Genomic DNA, 24,292 nt, shown 5'->3' on the forward strand with positions numbered 1-24,292 from the left:
GCTTTTTAAGTTGAAGACTAACAACTAATCAAATACAAATGCAAGAAGAAAATGCAGGCAAACAAGAAATGGAATCTTACATGCCAGTAAATCTGTTGAGCTGCAGAGGCATCTTTAGCGTGATGCAAATTCAGAAGGAAACAGCAATGAAGAAACTATATTAAAGCTATGTAATGCAAAGTTATGGAGCCAAGAAGACAATACAAATTACAAGGTGAATAAATGTAGAAGACAAAACTTTAGGTTGTGAAGATAGATTGCTAGAAACAGTTTTCTGAAATGAATGTGCAAATCCTCAGTCATGCAAATCGGTGATGATTCATGTCATATGGGCATCGGTGAAATAAAAAATACATCTGGAAAAAGATGATGTTACCCTGCTAGACACTTCATATTATTACATGGGCCTTTTTTGTTGCTAGGATGTGTTTGAACAGCCAGGATATGCTAACCAGTGTTATAAATATTACCGAGTGATATAAGTGGCACAAATACAATGTGACTCCTAGAAGTTAGGGCTTAGAGGAAGGTCTTACTAAAGGTACAACCAGTAACTTTCACAAAAATTTAACTTTTCCAAAAAATGTCTTACAACAGCAAGTTCAATACATATTCCAGAGTGGAAACTAAGGGAAAAAAATTGTCTGTAGATAACTACAAAATATTTTTTTAAATGCTATAAGAAGGGATATGTATAGCTAATAGGTTTTTTAATTATTTATTTTATTTTTTTTCCTAGCAAGCTTTGCAGCAAGAAATATATCAACAAACATAAGATCTTTGATGTGTTTGGTGGATGCTTTCTGTGTCGTTCCGCATTTCCACGCCAAACTCTAGAGACAATCTGAGAAAATGCAGAAGATCAGTATTTATCCATGCTTATACACCTTTTGTCAGAAAGTCAAACACAGAACGAGTCTGGAACTCTTGATGTTAATGAAATTAAATTATACCACCACAGACAACTGGCACCCTTCACCGAGCAATGAGAATATAATTCTCTCCAAAGTGCACATATATGCTGCCCTAGGATAGACATGTATTTGGAAAACCAGGGGTACTAAGAATGACTGTAAATAACAGAAAGCTAACAAGCAGCTGTGGTTACATGTAACAAAGAGCAACGAAGAGATGAAAACAAAGAATTCCCCAAAGGCTAGATAACAGTGTAGCTAGAGGTGTTGCAGAATTCCACCATCCTATAGCCTGCAGTTCAAAATCCGATAAAAAAATAGTACATACCGTCTAGAGCAGGGAAGAGCAAATTTCTGGCATTTTTCTGAGACTAGGCATATGTTTATTTTGCATTGAGAGCTCACTGCAGACAGGTATGAAGCAATGGTGGGTTAGCAAGACAGATTTTGAAGATTCTGTAAAAGAAAAAAAAAAACACACACACAAAAACAGGCAAGAAAAATACAAGTTGTCCTAAACAAAGAAACACTTCCAGAGAAAGTGCAGTTTGGTAGAAAACTTAGTGTGCTGATGTGCGGGTCTATTGCAGTTTTAGATACCATATTAATACAACAATTGTTGAAACTGATGAAATAAAAAGAACAGAGATATGAGAAAGTCTTTGTCTTCTATGAGCAGCAAGCTGAAATGCACCAAAATTACAAGCCTTGTTATGATCTAATTGTTTTCAGATTCATAATTTGTCCTAGGGAAAAGAGTTACACATGTTGAATAGAAAATAATTTTCAAAAGCATAAGCTGGAATGGGCATATATTTAAACAAAATCATAAATACCGCTTCACATTTCTATCACACAGGAGGAATAGAAATGTGGAAAAACACTGGGCAGTCCGCAGAGATCTGACGAGGATTGTTTAGGAAAGCACCAACCCACGAGTGACACAGAGACAGAATTATCAAGGGAAAAGCTCTTTCTTACCTGGAAATACAAAGCTTGTTCTAATTGCAGTATTTAGCTCCCGTCTCTGCTCTCTGGGGTGTAATTTTCAGCTCTGTGCTAGGGGAGGTCATCAGCCCTTTGCCAGCTATATAACTATCAGCCAACCAGGTATAACATTTTTCATCTTTTTTTTTTTTTAACAGAACATGTGGCACCGTAATGTGACTTTAAGGTAATATTAACACCTTTATGCACTAAGTAAAGTAAAGTACATTTTAAAATAATTTTATTTTACTTTATTTTATTTTACTTCCTTTAGTGCATAAAGGTGTTAACATCACCTTAAAGTCACATTATGAACTTGAGATGCTAGCATTAGGATATTTGAGAAGATGTGTAATGGTATTGATAGAATTTTCCTTTCAAAAGTCCAGAGACAGTTTAATTCTTCAGTCATGAAAACATCCTGGAATTGTTGTGGTGGTAAAAATTAAAGGCTCTGTAAATTAGCTGTTAGGTTCTTTTTGTACTTTTATCATGCAAATCTACATATGACAGTTCATTTTCATTTCCTTTTACTTTATTCCTTCTCTGATTTAAAAGCAAAACATTCCTTTTTGATTTTGTAAGGCAGATGAGCAGTTAGTACTTTAGCGGTATGTTTTGCTGTTATTGCTATAGGTGCTCCAAAATAAACAGCTAATTTCTGAAGTTGGAAGTCTTTCAGGATCCTTTGTATGCATTGCAATCCTGGATGAAAGCATGCTTTGCTAAATCTGCTTATCTTTTACACAGATTGTCTGGTTGGAATTGCTCTACGACATTGTTGCCAGGTATTTCCCCAAAAAGGTTATACATATATTGTTCATAAAATCTTTGGATTAAAATTCAGCAATCTTTCTCCTAAAGAACCTTGGAACAAGATTTTTTTTTTTTTTTTTAATCAGAAAATCACTCCAAACAATGCAGCTTGTCCTCAGGAAGGCAGCATTTGAACACAAGAGTCCAATTTAAAGGCTGGTTTTCATAACAGTATATGTGTTAGAGTGTAACATTTATTAAACTGGGCTGCAAGACTTCTGTGCAGTCTTGACTTCAAGTTGTCAGGTTTCATGATGTTTTCCCAAATGAATATATGCATTACTATGCAATTTCTAATCTCTAAGAGGATTTTTCAAGAAAATTCTCTTCTATTGATACCCTATGGAAAAGTAAATGGTGTGAATTTTTGGTGTTTCATTTTAGCACTATTTTTTTTACACCTGTTACAAACATTGTACATTGTCCTTGGTCATAGGACACAACTTCTCCAGGGAAGTGTTTTTTTCAGCATGATAGACTACAGAATAAAACTATCTTTACCCTATTCCAGGCCAGCATAGTACTCCAAATCTTACAACTTGAGAGAAGTTAACCATGCCCTTTAAGAGCTATCACTCTCTATTAATCTTTTACATTTCCTCATCTGGGAGGCTGAGCTCCCTTCTCTCCTTCAAAGATGCAGTACGTGTTTTCTTATTCCCATGCTAAGTTCCAGAAATGTACTCTTTCATTGTGATTTAAATGTCTATCTGTTTCAGTAATAACTACTTTATGTTTTACATATTCTTACCAGTTCAACTCATCACTGATTTGGTTTCAAACACCTGTGAAGGGCATTAGGCTGAAATTGAATTGTTATCATAAAGTCATAAGATCCTGTTGTGTGGGATTTGGCATTAGTCTCTCTAACAAGTAGAAAAAGCAGTGGTTGATGCTGTGAATGTACATGCCTACATATACCACAGAGTTATCAAAACTGTGAATATTACCAGATTATTTTTTTTAAGCGAACTGTATTCACTAGTTCTTCGGAGCATTCTTGGGGGTGTTTGAGGGGAGAAAAAAACACACAAGGATTGCTTTAGAAAACTAAAAATTCTTAGAATAAATTTCTCTACAGTAGGTAAGTAAAGTTAATACCCTTTCTAAATAGTTGTTCTTCATCAGTTTAGATCTATACATACAACATTCTGAATGATTCTATATTCTTCCATCTTCCATTGTATTTATTACTATGCATGCATCATCCGAAAAATATGTAACTTTTTGCTAATTTACCATTACAACTTCACAGGTCACATCAGATTTTTTTTTCTTTGACTCTTCTAATAGTGGTAAGCATTAGCAAGCAGCCTGTCCTTTCACCACCTTCTTTGTTGGACATCAGAAGTCAGTATTCTTACCTGCTGGAGTTCAGACAATGTCAAAGTGAAACAACAACAACCAGTAACTGGGGCTGTCTGTCCATCCTTTCACTGTGTGAACAAGGAGTGTTTTGAGACTCAGCATTTTTTGCGGAATGAATTGTACCAGGACTTAACAAATTAGAAAAAAAAAATATGTTTAGGTACCTTAGTAAGTGGAGGGATTTCGGAGTAGTAACTTTTAGAAACACATCGCTCAGTCTAGGAACTGGTAGTAATTAAATAAACATTTTGATAAGTACATCAAAGCAAACGAGGCTTTAGCTGCTAATACTTAGATGGACAAATATAGCTTTTGATTCCTGCTTTAAATGGTTGGTTGATAAATCTGGGCATATTCTTCAGTACTGTGAACTTCTCCTTAATACGTTTTCTGCAATGTTTTTTACTTTGTTATAGGAAGTTCTGTTACATTTAAAGTCTGTGGCGGCTCATCTCTGTAAGAGAAATTCTAAAAAGAATCTGTGAATAATAGTTTTACTGCTATAATGTCATTCAATGATTTTGGAGGGGGTTGGTGGTCTGTAAATCAATATCATTACGTCTTTCATTACTTGGCTGGGAAATTTGTTTAAATGTTTTAAAATATGTGTCTAAATGGTAGTTATACATTACTAGAGGTAACTTCAAAGATGCCTTTAAGAAATAAATACAAGTTTAAATTTTCTTTATCTTTGTCACAAAGTTTATTTGTTGATTCTGGAGGAATTAAATTGATAACTGCAGTGCTCAGGTAGCACCCTGTGACATTTTAACCTGGGTTCAAAGCTTCTCTTGTAGCTCAGCTCCTTCAGAGAACCTTTGATGTTCTTACATTCATTCACCTCTCGTTTGCTATTGTCCTAAGTATTTACTCTCTGGAGTTTATTTAGGAAAGGTATTCTAAGATGCAGTAGAATATCTTAAAACAGAACCACGGTAGGATAGAAATGCTTACAAAGATGTTACTCACCTGTGGTCTGTCATGTACTTAGATATAAATTGCAAGGTCAGTACTGCACACATATGATTCTGGATTTATTTATTCCTGTTTTCTTCTTTTTCAAACTGCTCTTCAGACTGGGGTTTTCATTAACTGATCAAATATCTGGCCAAATCCCTGTCATCCTACTCACATGGATAATCTTACTAGATTCTCCAGGATAATTCATGTGAATTAAAACAAACAAACAAACAAAATCCCAAACCAACAGTATTTGATTTATTGTTGATTGACAGGTTTGTATCCCCATGTACTGAGGTCAGAACCATTTAAGATAAAAGCAGAGTAGGGATATAATGTAGGGATATAAAAATGAAAATAAATTTACTCTATTTAAAACCCTGAAAAAGAATTAATTTCTTTAACAATATATTTCAATTTACAGAAAAAAATAACAACCAACCAACCAAAAAAAAAAACACACGAAAAAAACCCACAACCGAATCATACAATCCAGTGACGTTTTTATATCTAGGAAGGGGCAATTAAAGACTAAAATAATAGTCTTAATATCCTGGATTGCTACTTTTGACGTTACATAACATGGACTAGAAGAAACTGAAAATAAAATATAACCCTTAATTTTTAATATCTGTTAAAAGTGAGAAAGTAACTGTGTTTCCTTCGAAGATATCTTTGTCATTTCCTTTTTGTAATGGTTTTCACATTTTGGTCTTAATTTTAAAGTTTAAGCTCCAACATTAAAGTTGAGTTAGAAAAATTTCTTGAAAGTTGCTTAAAAAATAGCCTTTCAACGTTTGGTATCTGATAATTTGATATCTGAAATAAGTGGAACACCTGCCTTCTGTTCATAGCAAGGCTGACTGGTGGCACTAATGAACTTTATGCATGAGGTTGAAAATTAAACTGTGAGGAATTAGCATAATATGACAGCACAACATGAAATCAGAACTGCACAGTTATAACTCTTCCTCCAGGGGACACTGCTGAGAGATTTTTTGTTTGCATACTTCCTGTATATAAGATTTGTCTATTCAGTCTTATTTTAGAAAGTCTTTTTATAATTTGATAAAAAAACAAACAAACAAACAAAAAAACAGTAAGGCTGTTTCAGTGAATTCACTATTTTAGGGATTTACAGAGGGGGACTATTAGATAGTAATGTATTGAGTACTGATTGTAACTTAGGAAATGATTTGCCTTCTCTGCAGTTTTTGAACAGCAGTTTCTAAATGGACAAAGCCATACCGTGAAATTGAAATGATAAGTCAAGAATTTAAGTATGGAATGAAGATAATTCATCAAATTTGCTTTTAAAGTCAAAGATAAATATTAACATAATTTCTCATTAAAAGCTGAGAAAACTAAGGATGGAAGGAACTTCAGAGGCTGCCTGAGCAGGGGGTTGGGCAGGTCGCCTCCAGAGGTCCCTTCCAGCCTCAGCAATTCTGTGATGCCGTGAGCTGATTCAAGACATGCTGTAGGTGTGATATTCCTACAGAAGTTTGTCAGCCTGTTTTTCAAACATATTTTTTCTTTATTTATGAAAAGCAGAGGTTTTTGATTTTTCCATAGGCAACGTATTTCAACACATCTCTGTCTTTTTCTTCTTTAGACTATTTTTCTTATTTTTAGAGTTAAATTTTCCTTAATGCAAATTAACTATATCATGATTGTCCCATCTTCTGTGAATATTAACCTATACTGCATCAACTGTCTAGGAACATGAAAACTGTTATACTCTCTCCTCTTCTTGAAGGAGAAAGGAAAGGTCACTTCACAGGTTGCAGAGAACATACATATGGTAGCAAACCATTGATAAACAACATCTGATTATCATTGTACAAAGAAAATGAAAAAAAAAATGTTGTGGACATTATTCTCTGTGAAAGTTTTACTGCAATAACTAAAAGGATATCTGTGACTTACTGCAAACAATATATATCTCTAATGATTGCACATATTTATAGAGGACCTTACCCAGAAGAATTCAAAATTTATATGCAAATTAGGTATATTAGGGAATACTTATCACAAAGACTTAGCTGTTGCTTGGATGGACTACAACTGCAGTCTAATAATTCACAATTGGCACTACCCAGTGTTTAAAAATGTAAAATGAAAAAATAAAACCTTTTTATTTTTTTTTTAATGTGGGATTCTTCCTTCTTCTCTTTAATTTACATTCTCTAATCCCTAAATTAAGAGCTTAAAATTGGGCAGTATGAAATTGGGCATTGTTCAAAACAAACTTTAGCAAGTCAAAAGAAATTACCCAAACTGGAATTTGGTCTATATTAAGTCAGCAATTTCTGTACCTTTAATTTTACAAAAAGGTAAAAAATGGTTTCTCATCAAATGGCCAAGATTTTTTTGTATTATCTAAGTGTGTTTAGATGTATAAAAACATTGTTTTCTGTGTTTCTGGTTTTGTTTTTTTCCCCCTAATATTTTTTTATTTATTTTGGCATATAATATGATTAGTAAAATGAATAATTATATCTCTTTCCTTTACTCACTTATTAGCAGAATAATTACAAAACATCATAGTTAATTATACATGAAAATAATGAAAAAAATCAGGTACAGTAGTATTAATTATGTATATGTCATATATACTATACAATAAGTATGGAAGAAAACACATTAATTGTGCTGATTTATATACAAATATAGCAAATTTTGTTCTATCTGTATGATCTACCAATTTACAATTTTCTAGGATCAATACGGAAAAAAAAAAAAGTTTACTTAAACTTAGAAGAGAGGAGAGTTAAGCTGCACTTCCATAATTGGCTCACAGAACGCACAGTAAAAACGAAGGTTTGAATTTGGCTTGGGTTCCTCATTTCTCATTATCTTTTGAACCAATGATTTACCCTTTTCCCAACTGACTGTAATCAGTTGCTAATCTCTGATGAGTCATCCTTCCAAAGGCAGGTAGTTCTTGGCACAATCTGCTAAAGAGTCCTAAGGATGCTCTGATTCTTATGGTGCAAAGAAGGATGATGGGCAAAGGGGGAGCTGAGACGAGTGTCTTTTGGTTCACCATGGAACTGCACTGAGATCTGGAGAGGGAAAAGGGAAAGGCACGCGATCCACATCCTTTTACTGTTCAGTTGCAGCTTTGGCCAAGTTAATTAAAACAGCAAAACAGCTGTTTGTCCTAACTTCTCAAAGGTCCAGAATGCTGTCGATAATATTAGCATATCTTTGTAAAGTGTTTGTTGGATGAAAAATACTATACAAATGCCCTTTTGTAGCATGAAGGTATATGAAAGCTCTGTCTGGAAGAAGTGTAATATAGAAGAACTCTTTTTTTTTTTTTTCTTTTTTTTTTTTTTCAGAAAGTCCTTGATTACAGGGTATAAGCAGTAAGTAGGTAGAGGTATGGTAAACATGACTTTTAGTTGACCATCTAGTGCTGCAGGCTGCAGTCACATAAGAATTCTCAAGGGGTATTATATCCTCTTACCGTTTTTCTTTAGTTTGTGATACAACGGCTGTTCCAAATAGTCACAGAATCACAGAATCACAGAATCATCTAGGTTGGAAGAGACCTCCAAGATCATCTAGTCCAACCTCAGCCCTAACACTAACAAGTCCTACACTAAACCATATCACTAAGGGCTACATCTAAACGTCTTTTAAAGACCTCCAGGGATGGTGACTCAACCACCTCCCTGGGCAGTCCATTCCAATGCCTAACAACCCTTTCCATAAAGAAGTTCTTCCTAACATCCAACCTAAACCTCCCCTGACGCAACTTTAGCCCATTCCCCCTTGTCCTGTCACCAGGCACGTGGGAGAACAGACTAACCCCCACCTCTCTACAGCCTCCTTTAAGGTACCTATAGAGAGCGATGAGGTCTCCCCTGAGCCTCCTCTTCTCCAGGCTGAACAATCCCAGCTCCCTCAGCCTCTCCTCGTAAGACTTGTTCTCCAGACCCCTCACCAGCTTCGTTGTCCTTCTCTGGACTCGCTCGAGCACCTCCATGTCCTTCTTGTAGCGAGGGGCCCAAAAGTGAACACAGTACTCGAGGTGCGGCCTCACCAGAGCCGAGTACAGGGGGACAATCACCTCCTTAGACCTGCTGGCCACACTGCTTCTTATGCAAGGCAGGATGCTGTTGGCCTTCTTGGCCACCTGAGCACACTGCTGGCTCATATTCAGCCGACTATCAACCAGTACTCCCAGGTCCTTCTCTGCCAGGCAACTTTCCAACCACTCCTCTCCCAGCCTGTAGCGCTGCTTGGGGTTGTTACGCCCCAGATGCAGGACCCAGCACTTGGCCTTGTTGAACTTCATGCAGTTGACCTCAGCCCATCGGCCCAGCCTATCCAGATCCTCCTGCAGAGCTTTCCTTCCTCGATCAGATCGACACACACACCTAACCTGGTGTCATCTGCAAACTTACTGAGGGTGCACTCGATCCCCTCATCCAGGTCATCAATAAAGATATTAAAGAGGACCAGCCCCAGCACTGAGCCCTGGGGGACTCCACTAGTGACCAGCCTCCAACTGGATTTGGCTCCATTCACCACAACTCTTTGGGCCCAGCCATCCAGCCAGTTTTTAACCCAACAAAGCGTACGCCAGTCCAAGCCACGAGCAGCCAGTTTCTTGAGGAGAATGTTGTGGGAAACGGTGTCAAAAGCCTTACTGAAGTCAAGGTAGATCACATCCACAGCCTTCCCCTCATCCATCAGGCGCGTCACTTGGTCATAGAAGGAGATCAGGTTCGTCAAGCAGGACCTACCTTTCATAAACCCATGCTGACTGGGCCTGATCGCCTGGTTGCCCTGCAAGTGCCGCGTGATGACACTCAAGATAATCTGCTCCATGAGCTTCCTTGGCACTGAGGTCAAGCTAACAGGCCTATAGTTCCCCGGGTCTACCCTCCGGCCCTTCTTGTAATGTCCAGTTTTGCACGTGAAAAGGGGTAAAGCTGCATCTGTTTCTGTGGTCTTGGTGTGCTGTCCGCCCTTTAGAGTCTTCTTAAACGGTAGTTCTCAGCTTCTTCCTTGCTGCACCACTCTTCTGTTCAGACATGCAGTTATTCCATTCAGCTTGGGCCGGAGCTTCTTTTAGGTTTAGTCAAAAAGATGGTTAAACACTTCAAATTGAGAGCTTTGTTTTACAATAATCTGTTGCTGTGGAACTTACATAATTGATTTGGAATTGTTTACTATCTGGAAGATTCTTTTAATACTATTAACATGACATCCAACTCTTCTTCTAAGATTCAAGATGGTTAGCCATTTTAATTTTTATTTTTAATAATAGTAAGTGGATAAAATATATATATATATTTTAAAGAAAAATTTCCCTAGGGAATGTATCATGCTGTAAACTAACTAGGATAGATTTATTTATTCAGGCTAGAAATTTAAAACTTGTCCTTGAATGCTTTGTGATCTTCCCAGTCATTTGTCCAAATTACCTCAGGTGCCATTTATTGTATTTAATTAACAATATTATTTAAATTATTTCTCTAAAAATATATTTAACTAGGTTATTTACTGAAGGTATATCATTGAATTTTGCAGAGATGAAAAAGTAATTTATTCACAATATTTGCTGTCCATTTCTGTCACAGGTATGTCTTTCTACTCACCTCTTATTTCATTACTGTAGGATAGATTTTGACATTCACATATATAAACAATGACCTTAAAGTGCAACTAGTTGGTGGAGGAAATCATATTAAATATACGTGAACCTGTAAGTTCTTCATGACATATAATGATGTGCCTTGTAAATGATATATAAAGATGTGCCTTGTAAAGGCAGCCAATAATCAGCAGTCTGTGTCCTTAACCTTTTTAAAAATATAAAATTAAATCCTAATTAAATATACAACTTAGGGAACTACATAATTCAGTATTGCATGCTATTTCAAGTTTTCATAAGTCGTGCCATTGCAGCTGTCCAATCAGTCACTGCTCCAAAACTATCAGTTTCTAGTTGTAGTTATTATAAGAAGAAATGAGTGTTGTATGCCCCCGCTTATCAATCTGTGCAAGAGAACACATCACAAGCTGGCAAAGAATTTCTGCAAGAGCTGTACAAGTGATCTTCTTCTGTCTGTGACAGCAACTCAGTGCATATCACAATATACCAGTTTTCAAATATACCTTTTTTAAAATTTCTCTTTTATTGAAATTCTCTTACAAAAGAAAAAAAAATAGCTTCACTTATTTTATTTTTTTCCCCAGTTGAATAAAAAAAATGATAAGGCATGTTTGCTAATGAACTACAGATAATTATGAGCAGTGGTGGTTGCTTTTAAGGAAATTTCAAAATGTGAATTTGAAATTTCAGGCTGAGTCAATAACATAAAAGGCTGTGGTTTATAAACAGACACAGAAAGTCAATAAACATGAACACCAAATGTTCTGTAACATAACGGTTTAGTGGAAAAAACCCTACTGAATACTTCACCATTTTAAGTGCTCAACAAAAAGACTTCTCTTGAGACACAAACGTATGCATCTGTCAAAGGAATACTCCACATTCTGTACTCATGCCTGTATGTAATTTAGTAACTAAATAATTTTATTTTTATCTTCTTGTTTTAATTTCAAATGAATTTGGTGCTCTAGTAAAGTGAAATTCTGATAGGCTAGTGCCAGCCAGTGCTATCTTCATGTTCAGCATCTACTCAGAGAAAGTTGATTGACTAGCGAGTCCCTAGTAATAAGGACCTCTGCCAAAGACAGGTGATATATCTGGTTTTAGTCAGGTCATCACATATTTGTTGTCTGTATTTCAGAATGCTTTTGAAGCTACAGTCTGCAACAACTCCCCCCTAAGAACTAGTTTGAAATCATTTTACAATTTTGAATGGCTGTCTTATGTACAACTGTTATCAAGGCTTTGTTACCGAATTCCAGCATCACAGAAAGGTTGAGGCTGGAGGGGACCTCTAGAGGCCATCTGGTCCAACCCCCTGCTACGCTACAGCAGGTTGCTTGGATTTTGCTGTTAAATTAATCTGTCAAGTGGCAAACATGAAGAGATCTTAAAAATACACCCACCCAACAAAAACCGATTGCACTGATATATATTTTATTGTTATTATTATCTTTTTTTTTATTATTATTGAAAAAATAGAATGCAGCTAGCTTTTTACTTATCATCAGTTCAGATCTGTGCTGTGGCATCAACTGACTTCTGACTAGGGCTATCTAAGAAAATTAAAATGCTGAGGAAATTATATTAATCAGTAATTATATATTAATCAGTAATTAAGAAACAAACAATAAGAACAGAGAAGACACTAAAAGCAAAAGTAGTAACTTAACAATATTTCATGATATTGAAGGTAAAAAAAAGGACAGCTATCAGGAGGTATGCAAGGTGGGCAATATTTAGTGCCAGTAACGTGCTGGCTGATGTAACCACCTCCACTAGCAAGGTTTTCCTGTTTAGATGGGCGGCAGTGTAGCTTTACTGCTGAACGGATCCTGAGTTTCAAATGAAACACAGAGACACTTTTGCAGCTTCATGGGGTTGTGACAGCTGCCAAGAAGCACTGAGGCTCTGCCCTGTGCCCAACACTCATTGTGCACACTCAGTCTGGCCCTGGAAATAACTGAATGTCCTCCCTGGGCAGCACAGTTCTAGTGCTAGCTGTGAGCCCAGGCTTTTTTTTTTTTCTACTCTCAGTTACAATAGAAGATAGATCACTAATGTTTTTCAGTTTGACCTTAAAGAACATATGAGAATACATTAGAGGGATGCTTCTTCCCCTTGAGGAAATACAATGTGGGAAGTGTATTTTTTGAAATATTTTAATTTTTCTATCAAAAAAGTTTATTTACTCAAAAACACTCTTCCTTTTGAAATCATAGCTTAAAGTATTCAGTGGAAATATATTACAAATACTACCTAACTAACAGTATGGAGAAGGCTACCTAGGACAACATAAACTGTTTCTCAGTGACATGCTGCGGGTATGAGAATGGTTTCCCTCAGAAATATTCCATTTGAAAGACGGCTGTAGCATCTTCTTCACTACCTTTTGTGCTGCAAACGCTATGAAGCAAGCAGCTACATAGTCCTCTTCTTTCCTGTTGGCAGTCTGTGCGGCTCCCTTAGTTGGCAGCTGCTCCTCACAGCAGCTACAAAGCTTTTGGATGGGTTGCACAGAGGCCTCAGCGGGTAGCAGGTTGGTTGTGCTACAGACCTTGGCTTTTGGGGAAAATGGGCTCCCTCTGGTGAGTGGATGGGTGGTTATCAATGGAAACATCTCCATGTTTTGGGCTGTTTTAGCTTGGATTTCGTTTTTTAATTGACTCTCATGGTACTTGAGCACCCACGTGCCCTAGCATATAAAGTGTCACAAACAACTGCAGCAGTTGTCTTTATGTTCTGACAGGGCACAGGTCTTGCTCTAGTGAGCCTTGCAAGCCTTCACCAACTGGGAGAGAAGACTGGGAGACTACCACTGGGAACAGAGGACTATGGAAAATTAGGTATTACAATCACATAACATAATTCTGGAGTGCTTCCGTTCTAACTCTGGCCCTAGTAAATCACCGGTGTAGTTAGTTAATGTTTCTTAGGCATTTTTCAGTTTATTCTGTGCTGAGTGATATACTAACTTTACATTTTGTAGGATGCTGTTATGAACTGAAAGACACAAGTACGCTTTGCTATTATAAAGAGTATATGCATAGACACATTATGTCAGAAATTAAAGCTCCATGTCATCTACTTAGTTTCATTAATTTAAACCTCTGCAGGCTTTAATGGTTGAAAGATGTCAGGATGGTACAGCTAGGTACTACATACACTGTCTCCTAAAAAGATTTGACTGAATTCTTAAAAGTGTAAAATGTTATTAAATTTATCATTGAAGTAAGGCTTCTAAAATGAATATTCTCACAATATTTACATCTAGAGTTTGGTTAAACAGGCATCCTATCTTAATGAAACTGGTAAACTGCGATAGCTGGGCAGAAGTTGTCTTAGATCTTGCAACTTGTTTGCAGTAGAAGTGAGGATCTCTAGTTCTTGATGTTGGTACAGAGTAGGTTTATTGAAATTCCTCGTTTTTTTTTTTTTTAAAAAAAAGTTTTCAGTTCTCTGTGATAACTGCTCTCTCATCCTTTCAGTAAATATCCTTCAAAGGGAGCTCTGAAGATAAAACGGTGATGTTAAGGGGACAAAAGAAGAGGAAAGGGGACTTTCGGTTCCCAGGTTTTAATCAAACAGAAATAGACCAAGCAAATAAAATAGTTGTGAATGATGCCTAGATAATTCTAAGCACATCTCAAGGCCAAGTTAATAACGATTAGATTAAAAAAAAAAAACAACAACAACAACAACAACAAAAAAACAGTCACCATGTATTGCTCATCTTCATTTGGTGGTTTTTGCAATGCAGTTGCTAGCTGAGTTCCCTTCTCTCTCACTGCTCGGTGCAGGTCAGAGGTCTTCAGAGCTGTAACGCTCTTCAGGTGAAACTTCCCTGTGCCCTATAAAGAAAGTAGATGACTGCCACTGGCACTGATGCATGCTTGGTAATCCTTAAAAACATGATCAGATCGACTGATTTGGATTTCTGGTAGTCTGCAGAAAAAGAAACTGCTAGTGGAATGTTAATCAATAGGCTAAAAATAAAATTCACTTTCTCTATTAATAGTTATCAAGAAACATAAACATCACAAATCTGAATACTCACAGCTACCAATAACCCATACCTTCTATTTACCAGATTTGTTTTCTTTTCATAATTTAACTATCTACCTAAATGTCAGTTGTCAGGAACTGTAGTGCGCTTAATTACTGAATATAATTGCAAATAAAAAAAAAAATGGAGCATTTTCGCTGGGAAAATTTTAAGATTATAATCTTAAATTGATATTTTGATTTGAAAAAACAGCTTCAAAGTTTTTATTCAGATTGCATTGGTTATAAAAAATGCCCTTTTTGAAAAATTGAGAAGAGAAAAATATCTCTTCTCATGTAAGAAGAGATATTTTTAACATTACAAGTACTTCCAATTTCAGCAAAAGAAAGAAAAGTGAAGAGTTTTTTGTTTGCTTGATTGTTTGGTTCTTTCGAAAAATAAATGTATGATGTTGTCAGTCTAGTTTTATATAGTTTTATTCAGCTCTAGTGTTGTTAAGGTTTAAATATGTTCTTAATTTCTTTCTGATCTTGTTCATTACAGCTGATTGATCAGAACTGCAGAAGGCAAGCTGTTGAGATTTGAGGTGTCATTGTCACGGAATACTTCTGGTAGTAGCATTTATGTACTTCTGCTAAACTGCCAGCAGAAGGATTTTTTACATATGCTGAAATCCCAGGTCACCTCTGCTGTGATGAGAGGTAGCTGGCATGACAGCACGTTACCTGCCCCAGCAACTTTCTCGTTTGCATAACGCAGCAGTTTTCTTCTGGCTAAAGACAAAGAACTTTTCACGTGTGAAACGCTGTGAAATACTGCTACGGAAGAACACAAGATATAAACATATGCTATAAATCTAACAACCACCATTCTAATATGTAGCAACGTATCCCACCTTCTAGAGCATATTCTATTACTTTCTTTCGTTCTGGCCATTGTAAGCGTATGGGAGCTGGGCGATGGCAAAGAGGAAATTCATTTCACTCCGGTGTAGTTGGGATCAGCTTTTTGATTGTACGGTTACAAGAATTGTCCTCCGCTAAGCCGTGACTTTAGCATCTAGCTTGTCACAATAAATCTTGTGCTGCTACAAGCCTGTGTTAGCTCCACTGACATAAAACCAGCATAAATACAAATAGGCTAGCTCAAACTGTTTAGCTTAGTTCAGATGCCTGATCTCTTGGAGCAGCTCCAGCATTGTATCAAGCTTTTTTTTTTTTTTTTTTTTTTTTTTTTTTTTTTTTAAATCTTATCGCTGGCGTGTACCGAAGCATAAAAACTAACAGGATTTCTGTTCTTGGAAATTCAGGCACGGGGTATCTGCCCGGCCCCAGGTGTTGCACCGCTTTTTGGCCCTGCACAGCTCAGCCTCCAACCCAGATCCGAGACGGTGCCGGCCCCTCCCGGTGCAGAGTCCAGCGGCTGCTCCCTAACTTCACAGGGAGAAAGGCAAAGATCCTGGCGATCTTTGTCATCACCAGTTAATCCTTAAATAAAATGAGGGGATGTGCGGGTGAGCAGCCTGGATCTCGATCGCTGCCAATGGGGGGGAAGGCGGGGGTGGGGTTGGGAGGATTTTTTTTTCGTTTTGGGGGGTTTTGATTTCTTCGCTTCAGTAGGGCGTCATCCCTGACTAGGGGCTCTGAGATCCAAACACTTTCCTAACTCAACGTCCTTAAAAGCCTTCATTCGGGGCGATTTCTCGCACCGTGTAGTGCTGTCGGAGCGGCGGCTTACATTTCATGGATCTGAACCGCTTAAAAGAGGCGAGGCGTGCTGCCTTTAAACACGAGTTAAAAAAAAAAAAAAAAAAAAAAAAAAAAGGCTCTTGTCTTGAGAAACTGCTCGGTTTGCAGGAAACCCTCCGGATGTTTGCTGCTTTTCATGTGGCATTTGTGGTCGGCTCTGATAACGCTGGGAGCACCACTTCCAACCCCGCGCTCTGAAATAGAAACACATCGCTCGCCGGAGGATCCCCGCGCCGCGTCCCGGCGGGTTTAAAAGGTCAATAAATCAGAAGGATGAACTCCCGGCGGCATTGTTGGGTTGGGAAAGTTAACGAATGACCCCGGGATTCGTGCGACCGTGAAGGTTTCGGGAGCGCCGGGAGCAGCGCTTTGCGAAACGCCCCGGGGAAGTGAGGTGTAAGGCGGGAGCCGAGCTCGGCTCCCGGTCAGTGCTCTCGGCTTGAAGTTACAGCTCAAAAGTACCTAAAGAGTCAAAACGGAAAGCGAGAAGAGAGCTGAGATAATCTATTTATGACACCGAAAGGGTCACAGACTGCCAGCATTTTCCGTACAAACCAGGGAGCTCTTACTTTCTCGGCTTCGATTCAAAACACACCTTTCCTTCTTTGATCCTCGATCAATGAGCTGTAGAAACAGTATGCACAAATCTCCCGAACAAAGTCAGCGGCAGTTTGTTTAGTTTATTACCTCATGTTCATTATATAGCAAAAAACCATTTTCTCTTCTGCTGGAAGTGACAGCCCCCAAATTACTGCGAAGTGTGTTTGCAGGCATGCCCTCTACTTAATCAGCGCCAGGTCTCGCAGGATTTGTTCCCTTGGCTTGCGAAAATATTTCTGCAAAATACAATAAAAAGAAAGGTTTGACAGTTTAATAAGAGCAACTCTTAAAAAAAGAAAAAAGAAAGAAAAGAGAAAAAAAAAGGAAGGAAAAATAAATTTAAAAAATGGTAATACCTACTTCTAGGCGTTAAACTCCTAGGTGGTCAGTTTTGCCCGAGTCAGGACCAGGCAGTGAGCTGGGAACTGGAAGGCACTGAGAACGCACCGACTTCGTTAGGGCAGTGCATTGTTGCCTTCTCGCTTTTTGTTTTCCTTGGACCTTGTCTCGCTTTCTCCGCTCAGCTGCGTCTGCTGCTCTCTGCATTCTCCTCGTGCGTGATTTTGCTCCAGATAAGCTCCGTTTTCTGCTTAATTTAGAATTTTCCCCGGCTCTCAGCCTTGCATCGACATCGCGCTTCCCTCTGGCTGTTGGCCTGGGATGAGGGCTTCTGAGTCCTCGGCACGTCGGGCCGGGAATGGCACGAAAGGAAAGCCGCTGGCACTTCAGCCTTGAGCCTACGGTGGGCTCCCAGTGGTGCTGAGCTGACCACGGACGGAAAGGTGCTGAGCTCCTGCCCGGTGCCACCAGTCCCGGGCTTTCTTTAACAAGCCTTGTTAAAAGCAATATGCTTTTGTAGGGATTGCTACGTGGTGGTGCACCACTATGCCCTCGGTGTACACAGGCACGATGCGCACCAACGGTGTTTGCGACTCCGCCACCTTTGTACAGCACCTGATGTATGGAAAAAGGAAAAAAAAAAAAAAAAAAGACACAAAAGAGGTGCTTGAATTGCCGGACTCACGCGTGTGCTTGAGCGGGAAGAAACCGAAAAGTTTCTTTTTGCTCGCTTTTAGGCAGGTGCTCCTCTTTTGGCAATGATTTAGTCTATCTGCATATAAATAACTGCAGGCTATCCTTAGTCTGGAAATACATCTCCTGTTTATAGTTTCTAACAAACACGGCGGAGAGGAGAGCATGGATGCTAAGTGTCTCGAGAATGACTCTTCCTAATGTCAGTCCTATTCCCCTGCACCTCTGCTTTCTTATTCTTTTACGGAATATCTGCTGGGCTAGCAAGTGCAAAGCAACAGGTTTCTAAGAGGAAACGCAGAGTTAGAGTTCGTTAACGGTGATGCTGGCTTCATTCATTTCATTTCAGCGAGAATCCCGACAATATTGGTTTATTTGATCGAAGCGGTTGCCCAAACAAAGGTGTCCTTAACCAAATAAACCTCTTCGATCTTCAGTTTAAAGCCCGGCGGTTTCTCAAGTAAGCATCGATGCATTTAATGGCGCTACATAACAATGCAAATATTAATCAGAGTGCCCGTGAAAACAACGTATTTTACATTAGGTTGTATGCCAAAAAAAAAAAAAAAAAGTCATAAATGGTAGCCAGATAGAATTTGCCTTTATTCTAATGTGACGGACGTACTGCAGGCATCTGCTTGTGTTTATAGTTGGTTTACTCGGGCTAAGCAGAGACATCGTGCGCACGATATGAAGCCAAGTGCAACAAAAAGTGCGTGCTGCAAAGCGCTCCTTAGGGACAACCAAGGCGACTTCAGCACTAAAGGCACGCTTTGGGGGAATACTGAAGAACCCCATTACAAAGCATGAAAAAGGGGGTAGGCGGTACCTAGAGGGTCTGCTGTGGGTTCGGTAGGGTGCCGTGCCCCGAGAGGTTCACGCTGCGAGGCGAGGTGTGCTCGGGTGGTAGGGGAAGGTGTAGGGTGTAGGACTGGCTTACTCTGACCGCGCCGCTTTCCAAGCGTGCCTCTCAAAGGAGCGCAGCGCTTCGCTCCGGGTGTTACGGGACATGGAGGTGGGCTTGGGAAGGATCTGTCCCTTCCACTTCTATCGTGCCTGCTCCGGTCAGCGCCCTGCCTTTCCGACCGGCCACTAAGGGGCAGGGAGGGCACCCAGCGGGGTACCCCGTGCCGTCGGAGGGCCGCCTCTTGCTGCCCCAACGGGGAAGCGGGGCCGAGGTGTGTTTGGGTGTTCCCCCAAACACCACCCCCAATCCTCCCCCAGTCCCAGGTGCCGGGCCGGGCCGGGCGAGCCCCGGGGCCGCCCCGCGCCGCAGCGGGAGCCGCCGGCAGCGCCCCGCGGCGCGCCCGCCCCCGCGGCCCCATTGGCCGCGCCGCTGCTCAAATAGGGCCGGGCGCGGGGAAGCCGGCAGCAGCGAGCGGGGCCCGGCGGCCAGCCCGTCCCCGGCCCGCACCGAGCTCTCGGCATCGGCCCCCGGGGGGGCGGTGGCAGCGGCAGCAGCAGCAGCGACGACGACGACGACGACGACGACGACGACGACGACGACGACGACGACGACGACGACGACGAGCGGGGCCCGGGCGCAGCCCGCGAGATGAGCAGCCCCGATGCGGGCTACGCCAGCAGCGAGGACCAGGCGCAGGGGCGGTGCTCGCTGCCCATCATGATGCCGGCCGTGGGCCCCTGCCCGTGGGCAGAGGCGCTGAGCCCGCTGGGCGAGGCGAAGGCGAAGAGCGAGGCGGCGCCGTCGGGGCCGTCGGGCGGGCGGAGCAAGAGCGAGGCGCGGATCCGGCGGCCCATGAACGCCTTCATGGTGTGGGCCAAGGACGAGCGCAAGCGGCTGGCGCAGCAGAACCCGGACCTGCACAACGCCGAGCTCAGCAAGATGCTGGGTGAGCGCCGGCGGGGCTGCGGGCGGGCACGGGGGGGAGATGGGGGGTCGGGGGGGTTGCGGGGGTCTGCGGGGGTCCGCGGGCTGCGGGGCAGGGGGTTGAGGGGGTCTGGGGGCTGCGGGGGGCCGAGGGTCTGCGGGGCCGGGGCGTCGGGGCGGCCGGTGTGACGGTGCGTGTGGGCGCAGGTAAATCGTGGAAGGCGCTGTCGCTGGCGGAGAAGCGGCCGTTCGTGGAGGAGGCGGAGCGGCTGCGGGTGCAGCACATGCAGGACCACCCCAACTACAAGTACCGGCCGCGGCGGCGGAAGCAGGTGAAGCGCCTGAAGCGGGTGGAGAGCGGCTTCCTGCAGCACGGCCTGGCGGAGGCGGCGGCGGCGGCGGCGGCGGCCGGGCCGGGCAGCGAGGGCGGCGGCGGCGGCAGGATGTGCGCCGAGAGCCTGGGGCTGCCCTACGGCGAGCAGGGCTACGCGGCGGGGCCGGGCGGCGGCCACTACCGGGACTGCCCGCCGCTGGGCGCCGCCTTCGACGGCTACGGGCTGCCGACGCCGGACCCGTCGCCGCTGGACGCGGCGGACAGCGAGGCGCCCTTCTTCGCGGCGGGGCTGCCGGAGGAGGGCGGCCCGGGGCCCTACGGCAGCTACGGCCCGCAGGCGGCCGGCGAGTACCCGGCGGCGGCGGCCGGGGAGAGCCCGTCGGGGGCCGCGCTGCGGCGGCACCTGGCCGCCGGCGAGCCGTTGGGGCCGGCCGGCTCGCTGCAGGGGCTGCTGGGCTGCCCGGCGCCGCTGCACGCCTACTACGGGCAGATGTGCCAGCCGCCGGGCCCGGGGCGCGGCCCCCCGCCCGTGCTGCCCCCGGTGCTGCCCCCGGTGCTGCCGCTGCCGTCGGGGGGGCAGCCGTCGCCCCCGCCCGAGGCGGCGCCGTGCCGGGAGGCGCTGGAGCACTTGCCGCAGGACGAGCTGCTGGGCGAGGTGGACCGCGCCGAGTTCGAGCAGTACCTGCGCTTCGCCTGCAAGGCCGAGCTGGGGCTGCCCCTGGCCGGCCACGACGCCGCCGAGGGGCTCTCGGCCGGGCCCATCTCCGCCGCCGTGTCGGACGCCAGCAGCGCCGTCTACTACTGCGGCTACCCCGACGGCTGAGGAGGGACTGCCACGGAGCCGCCCGGCCCCGCTCCTATTTATGTAATTTATTGGAGGCTTCTCGGGACACTTTCGCAGGCTCCGGCTGGGCGGAAAGGTGCGGTTGCCGTGCAGATTAAAAGCATGTGTTTCAAACTGGTCCTCGACTGATGTGCCAGCATGTTTACACTTCTTATTTTTTACGTCCGTGCCCGAAATTATGCTCACTCTTGCAACATCAGCACCGTTACTTGTCTTCCCAGAGCACAGTTTTACCAGCTGCTTTTAACTATAAATTATTTTTCTTTTTTCTTTTTTTTTTTTTTTTGTACTTCAAGGAAATAAATTAATGTACAGCCGCTTCTGTCATTCTTGTCAGTCTTATGGGCCTCTAGGGAGGCTAAACTACGGTTAAATCACTCATGCCCTAAGGTGCGGTGAGGAGAATGCAGGTGCCGTGTGACACGTCCTTTTACCGTAACAATGACTCTGAAGGAGTAAAACAGTCACCAGGACCGCAGGAGTTTGTTCCCTGGCATGGCTGCGTTCCTGTCCCAGCTGATTTCTGTCCCTTGGAGTTAGGACACGTGACTGTACCTAGCTGTGGTCTTTGTAAGCGTGTTTTTTTTTCCCCTCTTTTGTAAGTGCCAACTAGAATTTGCAATTGTCATTAATGCATCGGGAATAATCTCAGCCCTGAAAGTGTAATCTCTGTAACAGAAGGAACTAGGTAAGTTTGAGATACTGCTTTCAATGTGCTTTGTCAGATTTGGATACCTGTAGACGTGAAGGTGGTTTTGCCTTACATAGTGTTTTCTATTTAAACCAAATTATTTGCAACAACTCACAAACGGTATTTGTACTGTATTTACAAGTTCTTTTACTTTCTGCCACCTACCCTTAAGAAGGTTTAGGCCATTATGCCTCTTGGGATTCAGGCTTCCACCAGTAAGGAGAAAAAAATGTTGCCCAAATGCTCATCTCAATTGCTCTCAGTCAACTGCCGGTATAAATTACCCATTAAAACAAGAGCTTTTTTTACTGATTCACTTGTACTGCCCTGTGACATTTCCGCCCGTGCAACAACATGTAGCTACATCTCCTTGTCATTGTAACACTGTCTGTTTATGCATAAAGCATACCTGACTCTTCCAGCTGGAAGGTGCTGGCCGGGGTCAATGCACAATAACTGTTGTAAAGAGTTTCAGATATTTTAATTATCAAATGACACTGGAAGAGATATCAATAATATTCATAACATAAATATTTTTATATAAAAGTACTTTATCTTGCACTAGATTCTTAGACTACTGAATTGTGGATGAAGAAAGTCAGCAAAAATTTCAATTGTGTAATCCATGTTCAGTTTTGTCAAAGTTATGGTAATTGTGGTCTATGACAATGGCTATTTGCTGAAGACCTGTTACATACACAGCACCAGCTGAATTATTTTCAGGCAAATAATCCAGTAGAAGCATGCTTGAGGAGATAGTGTTTTATATATTCTTTCAGAAAGTGTAATTTTATTTAATTCAGAGGAAATTTTGGTTATGTCCACTGACTTCAATGAAGTTGGGTTTTCACTGACGCATGTAAACTCTTTTAACTGCATGTGTGGGGGATACTGAAAAGTTCACTTGGAATTGTGGTTGTCTCAGATTATTGTGCCATCATTTTTTTCTGATTTTTTACAATGGAAAAATTACATTTTTACAATGTGAAGGGCGGCGTCAGGTTTCTGATATTAGGCGGTTTAGGTACAAGTTGGGAAGCAAGACCCATCAGTGTTTTACATTCTTATTTTAATTTGTCTGGAAAGAAACATTAAACATGTTACAGCTAGTACAAGTTTAACAGCAGTGAAAACACTTGTAGCTCCTAGATGACCAGCCCTAATGATGACCATCGTGGTTCTCATACTCCTTCATTAAGGACTGCTAAACCTAGGAGGTGCTCTTGTCCATGCCATTGCATAAATGTATTTCTTCTAAAAGAGCAAAAGACTAGCAAAGACATGCCTTAGATGCTTACATTCAGAGTAGACGTTTATATCAGTAGATATACTGAAATCATATGATTTTTGTAGCCATTGCTTTTGTTTTCTTATATTGATTTGTTGCAGATGTCCCAAGACTTTTTTTTCCCTATAATACCATAGTATTATAGTATTATTAACAGTATCTAACTGAATTACGTGATAAAATTTAAAAAGAATCCTCCTGTGAAAGAAAATGAAAGAAGAAAAGCTTAATTTAGGTAATCCAAAAATAAAGTTAAAAAATATTTAGAATTAAGGTTACTGCTAAATAACTTCTAGAGAGTAATGTTATGACACAAGCATTTATTGGATATGGATGTGCATATTTTCTATGGAACCCCAACGCAGGTAACACATATCTTACATAGAATGGACATACAAAGACTGAAACCAAAAAACTCTGTAGTTCTAGCACTTACAGCACTTTTTCTTTCCCAAGCCAAGTTCCTCTTGCCTTCAGTTGCAGTTATGAGAGCTCAACACTTCTGGAAATGGTCCCAAACTGACTGCTTGGTGTAATGAGATGGTTTGGTGCAAGGTACTGAGTCTCAAAGGAAATCTATTACTGCGTAGAACTTTATAACTGTAGCAAATACAGAGTGCAGGTCTCCAAAGTATCATTAAATTGCCCTGACATTGAGGTGACCATTTTCCTGCCTCCTTTGACCTCTGCTGTTGCTCATCCCTTTTTCATTTGCTGTCTGCCTTCTAATACCAATTTTTTCCTAGAACTTTGTTCGTCACCTGCATGAAATGAAGCAGCAGCTGAGGAATGCCTTACAGCATGTATCCCATCCTGTATTTTGAGCCTGTATTTTGACCTGACACAAGGTGAGGATTGAGAAACAAACATCGACAGTGGGGTTTTTTGAGATAAAAGTTCAGGACAGCAAAACGATTCCAGGCTTGTGGAATAATTGGTTTGATTCCCATGTCTGGAAGGACAGCAGTTATTTTTGCTCTGTCTTTTCTGTATTTTTCCTTTTGCTGTAGCTTCTTTCTACCATACTCTGACAAACTTATATTCCTTTTATGGCTCACATTAGCATTCTTCCTTTTCTGTAACATCCCATACATTCCTACCTGGTCTGCATAACCCTTTCCTCAAACAACCTTTTCCTGTATTATCCTCAAACAACCAAGTTTCTTCCCTTTGTCTGAATTCTACCCATATGCCGTTCCTTTTCATAATTGCTTTACTTTTTTTTTTTAAAACTCTTA

The 24,292-nt window shown here is 41.7% G+C and overlaps 1 protein-coding gene across 1 annotated transcript; it reads left to right on the plus strand.

Moving 5' to 3' along the window:
• The first annotated feature begins 19,428 nt into the window (after positions 1-19,428).
• SOX17 (SRY-box transcription factor 17) lies at positions 19,429-22,078 on the plus strand. The gene is made up of 2 exons (XM_080578748.1): positions 19,429-19,919; positions 20,105-22,078. The coding sequence occupies exons 1-2, from the start codon at positions 19,622-19,624 to the stop codon at positions 21,052-21,054; spliced, it is 1,248 nt and encodes a 415-aa protein (XP_080434874.1). The 5' UTR covers positions 19,429-19,621; the 3' UTR covers positions 21,055-22,078.
• Positions 22,079-24,292: the final 2,214 nt, after the last annotated feature.

Source organism: Anser brachyrhynchus, assembly GCF_964034855.1.
Source record: "Anser brachyrhynchus genome assembly, chromosome: 2".
NCBI classification, from domain to species: domain Eukaryota; kingdom Metazoa; phylum Chordata; class Aves; order Anseriformes; family Anatidae; genus Anser; species Anser brachyrhynchus.

Bases quoted from the DNA above. Each gene is read 5' to 3' on its own strand.
- SOX17 (XM_080578748.1), top strand. From the start codon at position 19,622: ATGAGCAGCCCCGATGCGGGCTACGCCAGCAGCGAGGACCAGGCGCAG. The intron at 19,920-20,104 runs GTGAGCGCCGGC...GTGTGGGCGCAG, and splicing joins CGAGCTCAGCAAGATGCTGG to GTAAATCGTGGAAGGCGCTG.